The 18,965-nt window shown below is 31.5% G+C and overlaps 2 protein-coding genes across 2 annotated transcripts in view; both read right to left on the bottom strand.

The window, feature by feature from the left end:
* The window catches only part of LOC133604250 (C-Jun-amino-terminal kinase-interacting protein 4), an 84,684-nt gene extending 73,932 nt beyond the window's left edge, over nt 1–10,752 (bottom strand). Inside the window, exon 1 of the mRNA XM_061957443.2 lies at nt 10,618–10,752. The gene's annotated coding sequence lies outside the window, so the exon portion shown is untranslated. The remainder of the gene's footprint in view (nt 1–10,617) is intronic.
* A 4,025-nt stretch (nt 10,753–14,777) lies between these two features.
* LOC140678730 (uncharacterized) overlaps nt 14,778–18,965 on the bottom strand; it is a 6,290-nt gene continuing 2,102 nt past the window's right edge. Inside the window, exon 2 of the mRNA XM_072912924.1 lies at nt 14,778–15,799. Coding sequence (XP_072769025.1) covers nt 15,371–15,769 — 399 coding nt within the window. The 5' untranslated portion in view covers nt 15,770–15,799 and the 3' untranslated portion in view covers nt 14,778–15,370. The remainder of the gene's footprint in view (nt 15,800–18,965) is intronic.

Genomic DNA, 18,965 nt, shown 5'->3' with positions numbered 1-18,965 from the left:
TATATATATATATATATATATATATATATATATATATATATATATATATATATATAAGATAAAGAAAGATAAAGGTACCGGTATATATATAAACACCTTTATCTTTCTGGTTATTGTCATTTAAGACTTTATCATGCCCGGAAAATGACAGTTTTCCTTTTCTGTGGTATTAATGAGATTTAAAGGAGTGTTGTTAGTCTGATGTTGATGTGATAAAACCTCTTTCTTGTTTGTAAGATACACACAATTGTAATTGTTATTTCTTCCTGCACATAATAAATATGTATAAAGTGTTTGGATGTATTCATTAATGTCACATTTTCGTTAAATGTAATATTGCCTGACAAAAACTGATCCAACCTAATATTTTGATATTTACACATCGCATATTTGACTAGAATACCCTTATGAGAATTACATGTATCAAAAGCAAGTACCTATTGTATTGTTTACTTGTTGAAATACCCTTTTTGGAGCTAAAATCTACTCAAACAACCACTTTGATGCTGCCAAATATTGATTTCAAGTAATATTTTGATACTGACACATCTTAACTCTGCATATTTGACTAGATTACCTTTAAGGGCATTACATATATCAAAAGCAGGTACCTACTGTACTGTTTACTTGTTGAAATACCCTTTTTGGAGCTAAAATCTACCCAAACGACCACTTTGATGCTGCCAAAAATGAATTGACGTAATATTTTGATACTGACACATCTTATCTCTGCATATTTAACTAGAACACCCTTATGAACATTACATATATCAAAATCAAGTACCTACTGTACTGTTTACTAGTTGAAATACCCTTTTTAGAGCTAAAAATCTACCAAAACAACCACTTTGATGCTGCCAAATATTGATTTCAAGTAATATGTTGATACTGACACATCTTAACTCTGCATATTTTACTAGATTACCTTTATGGGCATTACATATATCAAAATCAGGTACCTACTGTACTGTTTACTTGTTGAAATACCCTTTTTGCAGCTAAAATCTACCCAAACGACCACTTTGATGCTGCCAAAAATGATTTGACGTAATATGTTGATACTGACACATCTTATCTCTGCATATTTTACTAGAATACCCTTATGAGAATTACATATATCAAAATCAAGTACCTACTGTATTGTTTACTTGTTGAAATATGTATGTAATGTAGGCTGATTGCTGACATGACAACTGCTATTGACAATATGATGGAATGTGTAACTATTGAAATCAGTGTTGAAAGATCCAAAAACATATTCATTAGTTGTATTTATAGAACTCCAGGATCATGCATTGATCAATTTAATAAGAAAATGTTTGAGTTATATGAAAGACTTAATGATAAGGTGATCTTGATTTGTGGTGACTTCAACATTGATTTGATGAAATTTAATGATCACATGAAAACTACTGATTTTGTTAATCTTATGTTTAGCTTGAGTTTCTTTCCACTAATTGTAAAACCTAGCAGAATAACAAAGGACAGCTTAACACTGATTGACAATATTTTTATAAATGTATTTGATGGGAATAGAAAAAGTGGACTCTTGGTGACTGATGTAAGTGATCACTTGCCTGTCTTTACAGTGATCCAAATGAACAAGGAGCAAAACTTACAAACAAAAAGACAAATAAATAACTTTGTTAGAATAAAATCACCAGAAGCAGTTAAGGCATTCAAGGCGGATCTTTTAAATCAGGATTGGCAAAATGTTTTTGTGGAGGATACTAATGAAGCATACGATACATTCTTGGATATATTTCTGACACTTTATGACCGTCATTGTCCATTAAGAGAATATAAGCAAAATACTAAAAAGAGGGAGAAACCATGGATAACAAGGGGTTTAGTAAAAGCCTGTAAAAAAAAAAAAAGGCTTTACAAGGAATTTATTAAGCATCGAACAAAGGAAAGTGAGGACAAATATAAAAAGTATAAAAACAGATTGACATGTATCATGAGGCTGCAACAAAAAAACTATTATGAACAATTGCTGCATAAACATAAAAATAACATTATTGAAACCTGGGATGTGCTTAATACTATGATTAAAAAATCTAGCAAAAAGGATTTTACAGCTTATCTGGTAAAAGATGACAACTCAATTATTGAAAATATAGAAGAAATAGCTGAGGAATTCAATACATTTTTTGTGAATGTTGGCCCAAATTTGGCAAAAAATATTAAGTTTAATATGAATGAAGAAAAAAAGTTAAGGCGTGTATCTGACATTAAAAATTCAATGTTTCTTGGCGGAGTTTGTGAAAGTGATGTGTTAGAAGTGGTAAGAAAGTTTAAAAACAAAAAATCTGTCGATGGTAACAACGTGGATATGTCACTTGTTAAAGAAGTGATGGATTGTGTCCTGAAGCCGTTTACTTATATATGTAATACATCTTTATCAACTGGAACTTTTCCTGACAAAATGAAAATTGCTAAAGTTATTCCGATTTATAAAAATGGTGATAAACATATGGTCTCAAATTATAGACCTGTGTCTCTACTACCTCAATTTGCAAAAATTCTTGAGAAATTATTTGTAAATAGACTTGATAAGTTCATTGACAAACATGAGCTACTGAATGACCATCAGTATGGGTTCAGGAGTAATCGATCTACATCCCTAGCAGTGATGGACTTTGTAGAAAACGTAGCTACAGCAATAGAAAAAAAGCAACACACCGTTGGAGTATTTATTGATTTATGTAAAGCTTTTGACACAATCGATCATTCCTTACTTCTGCAAAAATTGGAAAACTATGGCATAAGAGGTGTTTCACAAGAGTGGTTAAGTAGTTATTTAAGTAATAGATCTCAATATGTGGAAATCAATAAGACTAAATCACAGCCAAGAAGAGTAACTTGTGGGGTTCCACAAGGCTCGGTATTGGGACCTAAGTTATTTATACTATATTTAAATGATATTTGTTCAGTATCTAATAAATTGAAATTTATTATGTTTGCAGATGATACAAATGTATATTGTTCAGGAGAAGACTTGAAGGAAGTGTTGAGGGTAATAGAGGTTGAGTTGTTTCAGCTAAAAAAATGGTTTGATATCAATAAGTTATCATTAAATGATAAGAAAACTAAATTTATGGTGTTTAGTGGTGCAAGAACAAATCGTGAAGTAAAACTAAAATTAAATCAAGTGGAAATTGATAGAGTATATGAAACTAAATTCTTGGGAATAATAATTGATCATAAATTATGTTGGAAACCGCATATTGAATATATAAAGGGAAAAATATCCAAATCCATTGCCATTCTTTATAAAGTAAAACACATGCTGAATAAGAAATGTTTGCATATGTTATATTATTCTTTTATTTTTCCATATTTAACATATTGTGTTGAAGTTTGGGGAAATGTTTATAGAACAAACATAGACCCAATAATTAAACTTCAAAAAAGGGTAATAAGAATAATACACAAAGCGTGCTACTATGAACATACCAATCCATTATTTATAAGTTCTAATGTGTTAAAATTTTCAGATATTGTGTTTTTAAAAACAATGGAAATTATGTTTCGAGTAAAGAACAACAGCCTTCCAGCTTGTATGCTTAGGTTATTTCAATTAAGAGGAGAAACCCATAATTTACGGGGGGTATTGATTTTTGAAATAGGTAAAGCAAGAACGAATATTAAATACAAATGTATTTCAGTTTTAGGAGTTAAATGGTGGAATAAGCTCAGTGATGAGTTGAAGACATGTACTTCTTTGTTAAGGTTTAAGAAAACATTGAAAGGTGAGATAATTGAAAATTATAAAATATAGTAACAATTACTTTCATTCCATTGATTTTTTTTTTTTTAAACATTGATGTTCCAGGTAATCTTATTTTCAGTGAAGGTATAGGATAGGCAAATATAAGCTTTGGCTTCAGCCTATTCCTTTTTCGGTCATGCTTTTTCTTTTCTTTTCTTTTCCTTTTGTGTGTAAATGTGTATGATTGTTATACTGTATATGTATAGTCTGTACTTTTAAACTGGTCACACAAAATGGTTAATGGTTGATGGTTGATTATATGACCGAAATAAACTTATTTCATTCATTCATTCAAATACCCTTTTTGGAGCTAAAATCTACTCAAACAACCACTTTGCTGCTGCCAAATATTGATTTCAAGTAATATTTTGATATTGACACATCTTAACTCTGCATATTTTACTAGATTACCTTTATGGGCATTACATATATCAAAACCAGGTACCTATTGTACTATTTACTTGTTGAAATACCCTTTTTGGAGCTAAAATCTACCCAAACGACCACTTTGATGCTGCCAAAAAATTATTTGACGTAATATGTTGATACTGACACATCTTATCTCTGCATATTTGACTAGAATACCCTTATGAGAATTACATATATCAAAATCAAGTACCTACTGTATTGTTTACTTGTTGAAATACCCTTTTTGGAGCTAAAATCTACTCAAACAACCACTTTGCTGCTGCCAAATATTGATTTCAAGTAATATTTTGATATTGACACATCTTAACTCTGCATATTTTACTAGATTACCTTTATGGGCATTACATATATCAAAACCAGGTACCTATTGTACTATTTACTTGTTGAAATACCCTTTTTGGAGCTAAAATCTACCCAAACGACCACTTTGATGCTGCCAAAAAATTATTTGATGTAATATGTTGATACTGACACATCTTATCTCTGCATATTTGACTAGAATACCCTTATGAACATTACATAGATCAATATCAAGTACCTACTGTACGGTTTACTTGTTAAAATATCCTTTTTAGAGCTAAAATCTACCCAAACAACCACTTTGCTGTTGCCAAATATTGATTTTTAGGGCTGGGCGATATATCGATATACTGGATATATCGCGGGTTTGTCTCTGTGCGATACAGAAAATGACTATATGGTGATATTCAAGTATACGTTCTCACACAGTTGCTTTTAGCTGCGGGCATTATACTACAGGCTCTTCTCACTATTTCTTGTCTCTCCTTCTCACCGAGACATAAACAAGCGCACCTTCTTACATACGTCACATACGTATACGCCCTCGCTGAGTAGTGAGGTAGCAGCATGGGTAAAGTTAGCTGTGGTGCGAGTGGTAATACGAGAGAAAGAAGGTGCGAATCTGGTAACAAATAAAGGAAGAATTAATTCCCAAGAAAAACAGCAGGGGGTCCATCGTCTGCCGGTGGTTTGGCTTCAAGTGGGAATATGTCGAACAAACAACCGTCATTTGTCAAGTGTGGAGCAAAACCGTTGCTACAAAAAGTAGCATTACTGCTAATATGTAGCATAATTTAAAAAGTCACCCGCTAGAGAATGAAGAGTGTTTGAAACTCAACATCTCTGGCCGGTGCCACACCAACAAACAACCATTTCCAAATCAACACCGTATGAAAAAAATAGTCAACAACAGAAGGAGATAACGTCCGCAGGAACCTACCACTTAGTGAAGGACATACACTATTTGATTTCCTATTATGCAGCTCATTTTTATTTGAAATATCTTGTGTGACATCATGCACAAAAGTGCACTTTGTTTGTTTTTAACTATTGTAGTGGCGTTCTGTACAAAAAGTGCACTTTAATTTAGTGTTGTTTTGATATGTCATCTTAGTGACATCATGCACAAAAGTGCACTAATAGCTTGTTTTAAAATGTCTCTGACAATCTTGCACGTTCTGAATGTTTAATAACTGTTTAATAACTCTTTAATAAATACACTTTTGCTAAATTGACTTAGTTGTGATTTCCCTCTCTGCATGACAGTTTAAAAGTAGCATATATTAATGCAGTATGTAGAAGAATGTTTTAATGTAGACACATAGAATCATCATACTGCTGTGATTATATGCATCAAGTGTTCATTCAAGGCTAAGGCAAAATATTGAGATATATATCGTGTATCGCGATATGGCCTAAAAATATCGCAATATTAAAAAAAGGCCATATCGCCCAGCCCTAATTTCAAGTAATATTTTGATACTGACACATCGTAACTCTGCATATTTGACTAGAATACCCTTATGAACATTACATAGATCAAAATCAAGTACCGACTGTACTGTTTACTTGTTGAAATACCCTTTACAAAGCTAAAAACTACATAAACGACCACTATGCTGCTGCCAAAAATGGATTTCAAGTAATATGTTGATACTGACACATCTTAACTCTACATATTTTACGAGAATACCCTTATGGACATTACATATATCAAAATCAGGTACCTACTGTACTGTTTACTTGTTGAAATACCCTTAAAGGGGAACATTATCACAATTTCAGAATGGTTAAAACCATTTAAAATCAGTTCCCAGTGGCTTATTATATTTTTCGAAGTTTTTTTCAAAATTTTACCCATCACGCAATATCCCTAAAAAAAGCTTCAAAGTGCCTGATTTTAACCATCGTTATAAACACCCGTCCATTTTCCTGTGACGTCACATAGTGAAGCCAACACAAACAAACATGGCGGTGAGAACAGCAAGCTATAGCGACATTAGCTCGGATTCAGACTCCGATTTCAGCGGCTTAAGCGATTCAATAGATTACGCATGTATTGAAATGGATGGTTGTAGTGTGGAGGCAGGTAGCGAAAACGAAATTGAAGAAGAAACTGAAGCTATTGAGCCATATCGGTTTGAACCGTATGCAAGCGAAACCGACGAAAACGACACGACAGCCAGCGACACGGGAGAAAGCGAGGACGAATTCGGCGATCGCCTTCTAACCAACGATTGGTATGTGTTTGTTTGGCATTAAAGAAAACTAACAACTATGAACTAGGTTTACAGCATATGAAATACAATTGGCAACAACATGCACTTTGAGAGTGCAGACAGCCCAATTTTCATCAATTAATATATTCTGTAGACATACCCTCATCCGCGCTCTTTTCCTGAAAGCTGATCTGTCCAGTTTTGGAGTTGATGTCAGCAGGCCAGGGAAGCTAGGGTGGATATTCTTCTCTTGATCAGCTTCGGTGGCATAAGGGACGGTGTGAGCCAAGACATCCAGGGGGTTTAGCTCGCTCGTCTGCGGGAACAAACTGCCGCCATTGCTTGCCGTGCTACCGAGGTCCTTTGTCCCTGAATTGCTCACACACTCCGGCAGATTCAATGGGGGTCTGGCGGCAGATTTCTTTGACTTTATGGTTGGAAATGCATCTGCTTTGAGTGTCGCAGGATATCCACACATTCTTGCTATCTCTGTCGTAGCATAGCTTTCGTCGGTAAAGTGTGCGGAACAAACGTCCAATTTCTTGCCACTTTGGCATCTTTGGGCCACTGGTGCAACTTGAATCCGTCCCTGTTCGTGTTGTTACACCCTCCGACAACACACCGACGAGGCATGATGTCTCCAAGGTACGGAAAACAGTCGAAAAAACGGAAAATAACAGAGCTGATTTGACTCGGTGTTTGAGAAAATGGCGGATTGCTTCCCGATGCGACGTCACAACGTCATCGCTCCGAGAGCGAATATTAGAAAGGCGTTTAATTCGCCAAAATTCACCCATTTAGAGTTCGGAAATCGGTTAAAAAAATATATGGTCTTTTTTCTGCAACATCAAGGTATATATTGACGCTTACATAGGTCTGGTGATAATGTTCCCCTTTAAATTTTTGGCAGCATCAAAGTGGTCGTTTGGGTAGATTTGAGCTTTGTAAAGGGTATTTCAACAAGTAAACAGTACAGTAGGTACTTGATTTTGATATATGTGATGTTCATAAGGGTATTCTAGTCATATGGGCTGAGTGGTCCTCGTCAGTCAGAGAACTTTGATTTTGGGGCGGCAGCGGTAAAGTTTAGATCCATGAAGGAATGAAGAAAGTGAATGAATGTTTACAACTGAATATATTTACATATGCATAAAAATGTGTTTTCTTTTGTATTATTTTTTTAATTAATTAAGTAACGTTTTTGACAACCTTTTTCCAAAACACAATATAGAATGTGAGATATAACATCATAATGCATACGTTTGTTTTCATAATGCTTACAAAAAAGTGGGACCCCAAAAATTTACTGTGGGACCCCATTTTTATGACTTGATGGGGTCCCTGGGATCCCATTTTGAAAATTCCTAGCGCCAACACTATATATATATATATATATTTTATTTTATTTATTTATTTATTTTTTTCTATAAGAATCTTTTTTTTTTATAAATGTTTTGGCCATATCCATGCAACCAGAAGGAGCTTTAAAGACATGTAACCTGTTTTAAAAAGGATTCATTATAATTATTTGACCAAATAATATATTTCGAGAATCTGTTTATTGTGTTGAATCAACAATAGATTCTGAATCAAACTGTCACCCCAGGAATCGGAATCCATTACTAGGTGCCCAAATATTTACACCCCTAAATGTTTCTACATTACATATACATTACAGCGTGTACATAAAACGATGATGGATCTTTATAGATGTTTTCCACAGCGCTTTATGGGCGGAATAGAGCGAGTCCCTTTGGCTTCATTGTTAGCTGACTTTTGCTAGCGTTTATTTACGATTTAGAATGCATTAGAAAGAAAAACGTGTTCATGTTTTAGATAAATATTGTAAATGGTTAAAACATATGTTTTTTAAAGTGCAGTTCCTTTTTAACAAAATGAATAAAAATGTGCAGAATCCATTTATTATAGTTACTTATCTAGATCTTTAACATTTTGTTTTTGAGATTGCAAGAAAAATATCCCAAGGTTTTGATATACAAACCCCAAGTTGTCATATTGTTTAAATGGTAAATAAAAAGAGAATACAACAAATCCTTTTCAACTTATATTCAATTGAATAGACTGCAAAGACAAGATATTTAATGCTCAAACTGGAAAACGTTATTTTTTTGCAAATATCATCTCATTTGGAATTTGATGACTACAACATGTTTCAAAAAAGCTGGCACAAGTGGCAAAAAAGACTGAGAAAGTTGAGGAATGCTCATCAAACACTTATTTGGAACATCCCACAGGTGAACAGGCTAATTGGGAACAGGTGGGTGCCATGATTGGGTATAAAAGCAGCTTCCATTAAATGCTCAGTCATTCACAAACAAGGACGGGGCGAGGGTCACCACTTTGTCAACAAATGCCTGAGCAAATTGTTTAAGAACAACATTTCTCAAGCAGCTATTGCAAGGAATTTAGGGATTTCACCATCTACGCTCCGTAATATCATCAAAGGGTTCAGAGAATCTGAAGAAATCACTGCATGTAAGCCATGATATTACGGACATTGGATCCCTCAGGCGGTACTGCATCAAAAAGCCACATCGGTGTGTAAAGGATATCACCACGTGGGCTCAGGAACACTTCAGAAAACCACTGTCAGTAACTACAGTTCGTCGCTACATTTGTAAGTGCAAGTTAAAACTCTACAATGCAAAGCCAAAGCCATTTATCAACAACACCCAGAAACGCAGTCGGCTTCGCTGGGCCCGAGCTCATCCAAGATGGACTGATGCAAAGTGGAAAAGTGTCCTGTGGAGTGATGAGTCCACATATCAAATTGTTTTTGGAAACTGTGGACGTTGTGTCCTCCGGACCAAAGAGGAAAAGAACCATCCGGATTGTCCTAGGTGCACAGTGTAAAAGGCAGCATGTGTGATGGTATGGGGGTGTATTAATGCCCAAGACATGGGTAACTTACACATCTGTGAAGGCACCATTAATGCTGAAAGGTACATACAGGTTTTGGAGCAACATATGTTGCCATCCAAGCAACGTTATCATGGACGCCCCTGCTTATTTCAGCAAGACAACGCCAAGCCACGTGTTACAACAGCGTGGCTTCATAGTAAAAGAGTGCAGGTACTAGACTGTTCTGCCTGTAGTCCAGACCTGTCTCTCATTGAATATGTGTGGTGCATTATGAAGGCTAAAATATGAGAAGGGAGACTGTTGAACAACTTAAGCTGTACATCAAGCAAGAATGGGAAAGAATTCCACTTCAAAAATGTGTCTCGTCAGTTCCCAAACCTTTACTGAGTGTTGTTAAAAGGAAAGGCCATGTAACACAGTGGTAAAAATGCCAACTTTTTTGCAATGTGTTGCTGCCATTAAATTCTAAGTCAATGATTATTTGCAACAACAAAAAAGTTTGTTTCCATTCAATTGAATATAAGTTGAAAATGATTTGTTGTATTCTCTTTTTATTTACCATTTACACAACGTGACAACTTCACTGCTTTTGGCTTTTGTATACTGTTCAAACAATCCATAATGATAAGGGATTCATAACATTACCATTAAATGTGATGAATTAACAAGCAGGTGTTTAGTTTTATTCATATTTCCATCCATTTTCTACCGCTTGTCCCTTTAGTTCTATTGACATATTTTGAGCTTTGTCGGCATGTTCGTGCCAACAGGCTTCAGCTGTAAGGTTCATAATGTGGTAAAAAGCGTGTCTCGGTCACTCAAACACATATTTAAAAGAGAAATATTTGGGAATATTACTTTAGACGTCAACATTTAGTCGGAATGCACCTTGGCGGGTTAGCTAACTTAAGCTAGTAGTATAAATAAACAAGTAAAAATAAACAGTGACTGACAGCAGACACCTGAGAGGAAGTCAAGCCGCGTCGCACTTTCGACAAAAAAGAAACTCACCTGAAATGTTTGATTCTGGGTGCTAGATTTTAATCCACTTCATTAAAAAAATAGCCAACTTTTTCTTGCGTTCGTGTGCGTGTTTTGTGTGCGTGAGTGTGTGTGTGGTGGAGTACTTGTCAATTACAGTTTAGAGAAAGAGGCGGGGTTTTAACGTTAACGCGTGTCATGTCTGCCTCTTTAGCCAATCGGGTTACAGGAATTGTTCACCCCGACCAATAGGAAGCGTGAAGAGGCGGGGCTTCAAAAAAAAAGTTCCTGAAGTGAACGTTGACACGTGACCACGCGGTGTCTGTCATGTGACTTGGGTAAACTCCTGGTACCTGTGGAAATACTTCATATAGCGAACAACTAATCCGGCTACTATGTCCGACTCGACGTACTTTGAGTCAGGCGGGCAGGTGTCGGCTTTTATTCGAACAAAAGGATGGAATGAATTACCCACGCGGGCGATTTTTAAAGCCATTTACTGGCGATGAACGACACTCACCTCATTCCGGGGAGAAGGCGAACCACGTGGTTTGTTCCAGCCAATCAGCGAAAAGAGATAGGATTCACGGCTCTTTGAAAAGAGCCGGATCTGGAGGAGCCGGTTCTTTCGAATAGCCGTTCAAAAGACTGGCTCGTTATTAAAATAAAAAATAAATAAAAAAAAGTATATATATATTTATTAAGGAAACAATCAGCTATACAATTAAATGTAGATCAGAATAATTGAATTTTCCACAAATATTACTCAATGGGTGGAAATTATTTCGAAATATTGGCTAAAATTGTATATTTTGTTGTGTTTTCATTGTAAACATTCCATAAGGTGGTGGCATATGTCCATGCTTTGGCGGTGACGTCACTAGTTGGAGTTTTCCCTCACTGAAAAAATGTGTAGCATTTCACAATAAAGAAAAAACTAAGAATAAAATGCCTTCATGGATATAAAAAGTATAAATAATGTACGCTTGTACATTATTTAATTGAATACAAAAAGTGTATTTAATTAAAAATACGTAAATAAAATATCAAATGAATACAATTACACAATAATCAATCCATCCATTTTCTACCGCTTATTCCCTTCGGGGTCGCGGGGGGCGCTGGAGCCTATGTCAGCTACAATCGGGCGGAAGGCGGGGTACACCTTGGACAAGTCGCCACCTAATCGCAGTAAATAATAATAATAATTATAAAAATAAATACATTTTTTAAATGAAAAAGTACATATGTTTTTACATACATAAAAATACATAATACATAAAAAAAAAAATTATTTTATTTAAAAATATATATTTTTCTATATTTCTGGATGTAAAACCAACATATACAAATAATAAAATACATATATCATATTTTTTTAAATATGTAAAATATATATTTAAAATCTGTTTCCATATTAAATATATATATTTAAATATAAACAATTAAATGAAAATGTATATATTAAATATATTTTAAAAATATATGTTTTTATCAACCAAAAATATTTATAATAATTTATAATAATTATATATTTGTTTAGTTTTAAACACATGAAAAACATTTTTTTTTAAATATGTACAATATATATTTAAAATCTATTTACATATTAAATATAGATGTTATATATATATGTGTGTATATATATATATATATATATATATATATATATATATATATATATATATATATATATTTAAATATAAACAATTAGATTAAAATGTATATATTAAATATGTATTAAAAATACATGGTTTTACCAATCATAAATAATTATAAATGTATATTATTTAAATACATTAAAATAATAATTTAATTTTAAATATATTTTTCTATATTTTGTATGTAAAACTAATACATACAAATAATAAAATATATAAATCATATTTTTTTAATTATGTAAAATATATATTTAAAATCTATTTACATATTAAATATATATATATATATATATATATTTAAATATAAACAATTACATTAAAATTTATATATTAAATATGTATTAAAAATACATGTTTTTACCAATCAAAAATAATTACAAATGTATATTATTTAAATACATAAAATAATTATTTTATTTTCAATATATTTTTCTATATTTTGTATGTAAAACTAACATATACAAATAAAATATATATATCATTTATTTTAAATATGTAAAATGTATATTTAAAATCTAATTACATATTAAATATATATGTAATACATATATGTTTAAATATAAACAATTAAATTAAAATGTATATATTAAAAATATATGGTTTTACCAACCAAAAATAATGTATATTTTTTCAAATATATAAAAAAATTAATACTTTATTTTAAATATATATTTTTTTCTATATTTTTTAATTTAAAACTAAATATTTTTAATGAAAAAAAAAAAAGCCAATCCAGACGCTGCCTCGTATCCTTTGACTCATTATTTAGTCGTGTTGCAAATGCAGACGCTAAATTTGCTTGTGCATAAAAACGTCTCCCAGACGAACGGCCTCACAATTTGGCAAACGGTTCTTGTCGTTCGCTCTAAAGAGTCATTCAAATGACTCAAATTGTTTGCTAAAACCAATTGAAGTATCATAAGGAGGATCTCTTCCGTCATATCCATGATCTTTGAGCAGTGTAAACATGACTTGTGTAAATAAAATACTTTATCATCCATTAAGTGAGTACAATATCGCATCGACATGAAGTAAGAATCCTAGTAATAACAGAGTCAGGTGTAAACATGAACACTAGTTTATACAAAACATTTCCATAATTAATATTAAGGGTGTGAATCTTTGGGAACTTAATGATTCAATCCAGTTCCGATTCCTGGGTTGACGATTCAATTCAGAATCGGTTCTCGATTCAACAAAATTCTCCATTCAAACCGATTCTCGCCATGTATTATTTGGTATAACATTTATAATGAAACTTTTTCAAAAGAGGTGACAGGTTAGAAAATGTCCTTCTGGTTGCATGGAGGTGGCTTGAAAACGTCTTTAAAAAAACAAAAACTTTTAGAATTAAAAAATGATTTATTCATACGGATTTTTTATTTTTGAAATATGAATCGATTTAGAATGGGGATGATTTAAGAATTACCATTCGGATGAGAATCCATTTTTCTGTGCAACTCCAATAAATAATGCCTCCATCGTCATGGAAACAGAAGTTCTCTTAGCGGAAATAAATCACATCCGAATCACAATGTTTTTAAATCGATTTAATCACTTCATAATTTTCAAAAAATGTATTCATTTTTATTTTTTTATATTTGAAAAAACAACAACAATTTATTCTTTAAAAAAATAATACATTTAAAAAACACATTTCTTAGACCTTTTTTCAAATTATGAATCGATTTAGAATCGGGATGAATAAGAATTGCGATTGGGATGTGAATCCATATTTTTTGCACCTCTAACAACCAAAGGGAACTTCTGTTTCCATGACGATGGAGGCATTATTTCTTAGAGGTACACAAAAAAATGGATTCACATCTGAATCTCGATTTTTATTCGTCCTGATTCTAAATCTATTTATCATTTTTCAAAAATCGATAAAAGAAACAAAAAAAAACCATTTGTTTGTTTGCAAGGATTCTTAGTTTTTAAAAAAAAAAAAGACAATTTATATATATATATATATATATATATATATATATATATATATATATATATACCTAAAAAAAATATTTAAAAAAATAAATTACTTTAATTTTAAAAATACATAAAAAAATATGTATATATATATATATATATATATATATATATTTTTTTTTTTTATAGAATATTTTAAAATAGTATTATATAGATTACTTTATAGATTTTTTTTTCAAATATGAATCGATTTAGATTCAGGATGAATAAAAATCGCCTTTTGGATCATTTATTAGAGGTGCACAAAAAAATGGACTAACATCTGAATCGCGATTTTTATTCATCCAGATTCTAAATAAATTTATAATTTTTAAAAAATCTATACAAAAATGTTTTTTGTTGTTTGCAAGGAATTGACTTAAAACATATTTAAAAAAATTGATTTTTGGCAAAATGTAATTAAAAACAAATTACATAAAATATAATGAATATATATATCTAAAAAAGTATTTAAAAAAACAATTACCTTAGTTTAAAAAACACATTAAAATTTTTTTTTATTTTTTTATTTTTTTAATAGAATATTTAAAAATATTATTATATAGATTACTTTTTTTTTTTTCCAAATATGAATCGATTTAGAATAAGGATGAATAAAAAAATCGCAATTTGGATTATTTTACTGGAGGTGCACAAAAAAATGGATCCACATTCGCATTGCTATTTTTATTTGTCCTGATTCTAAAAAATAGATTAAACAAAAATTTAAAATGTTATCATTACATATTTATTTTATTTTATTTCAATTAAAAACTTTTTTTTTCAAACAGACATTTTTAGGGCTAGTAATAAAAAATAAAAAAAATGCAACGATTTAGAACCGCAAATCGGATTATCTATTAAAAGTGAACAAAAAAATGGGTTCACATCCAAATCGCGATTCTTACGCGTCCCGATTTTAAATCGATTCATATTTTTTTAAAGAATAGACTGAAAAAAAATCGACATTTTTATTTCAAAAAATCTATATAAAAATGTTAGTTTTTTAAAATTAATTTTTTGGATAAAAATCAATTCTTAAAAATACTTTATAGGCCAGCTTCTTGCAATAACAAAAAACTGTTGATTGAAAATGATGAATGGATTAAGAATGGGGTTCCAGATGTGATTGATTTATTGTGCGCCCCTGACAAATACTAAACGGTGACCCTCTTCACCACGCCGTCCTCCACCAGCATCTCCTTCCCATCCCGCCTCGTACCCTTCCTCCTCTGGCTACGGACGTGGAACGCCGCCACGCCGCCCACCACGGCCACGCTGAGGGCCAGGATGACCAAGCCCAGCGCCAACAGGTGGGAGGTTCCCACGCCCGGGTGGTTGAGCTGCTCCCACACGCCCACGCCCACGCAGCTGAAGCCGATCAGCGTCCCCCAGAAGCCGAAGGCCAGCATGCAGGAGCCGCAGGAGAGCTCCACGCCGCCGGTTACCACGGTGACGCCCGCCACTGACACCACGCCGCCTGGCAGGGCCACCGAGTCACACCTGGGGTCATAGGTCACAGCTGTTGGCAAAGTGGACGGGTCCAAGGCTTGCATGTCGCTGGTTTTTATTTCCTGGTCTTGGTCCTGCGACACAACAAACATCTTTTATCTTTTATTCACCACAGTGTCCAAACAAAGACTTTTACAAGATATAAACACCACAAGTGGAATAAAAGAGATGGAATTGAAAGGCAAGAAGAAAAAGTTGACTAATAAAGATGCAAAGATGCCATGCAGGCTTTTGTTTTCAACTGTCATTGCTCCAAAAATAATAATGTATCAAAATCAATCTTGTTGTGAATTATTGACTGACCTTCATCTAGGAAATTAAGCATTGAGAGTTTAAAAAAATAATTAATAAAACATATGACTTATTTTTAACACTTTTATAAGTGGGAACCTTTTGGATTCCCAAGAATTTTAGTGGATTATTTTATTTTTTTTAAATACTGTCATAGCTCCCAAAATAATAATGAATCAAAATCAATGTTGATATGAATGAATGACCTATTGAAGGCTCCAATTACATCACAAAAAATTACTAAAAACATTAAAAAAAAAAAAAAAAAAAAAAATCGACATTCAAGCATTGAATAAACTTTTTTTTTTTTTTTTTAATGAATGTATTTTTAAAAAAAGTATGAGTGGGACCCTTATGGATCCCCAATAATTTTAGTGAAATGTATTTATTATTTAAAATGTCTTTGCTCAAAAAATAAGAATGAATCAAAATCAATATTGTTATGAATTATTGACATATTTAAGGCTCCAATTGCTTCACATTAAATATTCCACCTTCAGATATTTTTTGGGGAGAAATATTGCATATTTTGTATTTTTACCATATAAGAATTAAGTTTTCTTTGACAAAAAGGGCACGAAACAAAAACATTTCAATGGATGAATGTGAAATTGATCCAGAAAATTAAGCTTTGAAAAAAATAACTACAATTAATAAAACATATGACTTGTTTTTAACACTTTTTGGAGCGGGACTCTTTTGGATCGCCAATAATTTTAGTGGGATTTTTTTCTTAAATACTGTCATTGCTCAAAAAATAATAATGAATCAAAATCAATGTTGTTATGAATTATTGATCTAGTGAAGGCTCCAATCACTTCACATTAAATATTCTACTTAGAAATATTTTTTGAGGGAAAATATTGCATATTTGGTGTTTTTACCATATGAAAAATAAGTTTTCTTTGACAAAAAAGGCATGAAACAAAAACATGAAAAAATGATCACATTATAATCGATGGATGAATCTGAATTTGATCTCGAAAATTAGACGTTAAAAATAAAAAATAAAATGACTTTTTTTAAACACTTTTATGAGTGGGAACCTTTTGGATTCCCAATAATTTCAGTGTGATTTTGTTGTTAAATACTCTTCTTGCTCAAAAATAATAATGTATCAAAATCAATCTTGTTATGAATTATTGACTGACCTTCATCTAGGAAATTAAGCATTGAGAGTGAAAAAAAAGTAAATAAATAAAATGTATACGACTTATTTTTAACACTTTTATGAGTGAGATTCCCAAGAATTTCAGTGGGATTTTGTTTTTAAATACTGTCATTGCTCCAAAAATAATAATGTATCAAAATCAATCTTGTTATGAATTATTGAATGACCTTCATCTAGGAAATTAAGCATTGAGAGTTAAAAAAAAAAAAAAGAATAAAACATATGACTTATTTTTAACACTTTTATAAGTGGGAACCTTTTGGATTTCCAAGAATTTTAGTGGATTTTTTAAATTTTTTTTTTTAATATACTGTCTTAGCTCCCAAAATAATAATGAATCAAAATCAATGTTGATATGAATGAATGACCTATTGAAGGCTCCAATTACATCACAAAAAATTACTACAAACATTAAAAAAAACAAAAAAATATCGACATTCAAGCATTGAATAAACTTTTTTTTAAAGAAATTATGATTTTTTTGAAAAAGGCATGAAACAAAAACATGAAAAAATGATCACATTATAATCGATGGATGAATCTGAATTTGATCTAGAAAATTAGACGTTAAAAATAAAAAATAAAATGAATGACTTTTTTGAAACACTTTTGAGTGGGAACCTTTTGGATTCCCAAGAATTTCAGTGTGATTTTGTTGTTAAATACTGTCATTGCTCCAAAAATAATAATGTATCAAAATCAATCTTGTTATGAATTATTGACTGACCTTCATCTAGGAAATTAAGCATTGAGAGTGAAAAAAAAGTAAATAAATAAAATGTATACGACTTATTTTTAACACTTTTATGAGTGAGATTCCCAAGAATTTCAGTGGGATTTTGTTTTTAAATACTGTCATTGCTCCAAAAATAATAATGTATCAAAATCAATCTTGTTATGAATTATTGAATGACCTTCATCTAGGAAATTAAGCATTGAGAGTTAAAAAAAAAAAAAATGAATAAAACATATTACTTATTTTTAACACTTTTATAAGTGGGAACCTTTTGGATTCCCAAGAATTTTAGTGGATTATTTTTTTTTTTTTAAATACTGTCTTAGCTCCCAAAATAATAATGAATCAAAATCAATGTTGATATGAATGAATGACCTATTGAAGGCTCCAATTACATCACAAAAAATTACTACAAACATTAAAAAAAACAAAAAAATATCGACATTCAAGCATTGAATAAACTTTTTTTTAAAGAAATTATGATTTTTTTGAAAAAGGCATGAAACAAAAACATGAAAAAATGATCACATTATAATCGATGGATGAATCTGAATTTGATCTAGAAAATTAGACGTTAAAAATAAAAAATAAAATGAATGACTTTTTTGAAACACTTTTATGAGTGGGAACCTTTTGGATTCCCAAGAATTTCAGTGTGATTTTGTTGTTAAATACTGTCATTGCTCCAAAAATAATAATGTATCAAAATCAATCTTGTTATGAATTATTGACTGACCTTCATCTAGGAAATTAAGCATTGAGAGTGAAAAAAAAGTAAATAAATAAAATGTATACGACTCATTTTTAACCCTTTTATGAGTGAGATTCCCAAGAATTTCAGTGGGATTTTGTTTATAAATACTGTCATTGCTCCAAAAATAATAATGTATCAAAACCAATCTTGTTATGAATTATTGACTGACCTTCATCTAGGAAATAAAGCATTGAGAGTAAAAAAAAAAGGAAATTAATAAAACTTCTGACTTATTTTTAACACTTTTATGAGTGGGACCCTTTTGGATCCCCAATAATTTCATTGGGA

The sequence above is a fragment of the Nerophis lumbriciformis genome, linkage group LG04 (genome assembly GCF_033978685.3).
Source record: "Nerophis lumbriciformis linkage group LG04, RoL_Nlum_v2.1, whole genome shotgun sequence".
NCBI classification, from domain to species: Eukaryota; Metazoa; Chordata; class Actinopteri; order Syngnathiformes; family Syngnathidae; genus Nerophis; species Nerophis lumbriciformis.
Note: the sequence above shows the minus strand (reverse complement) of the source record. Positions and strands in the feature narration are given on the sequence as shown.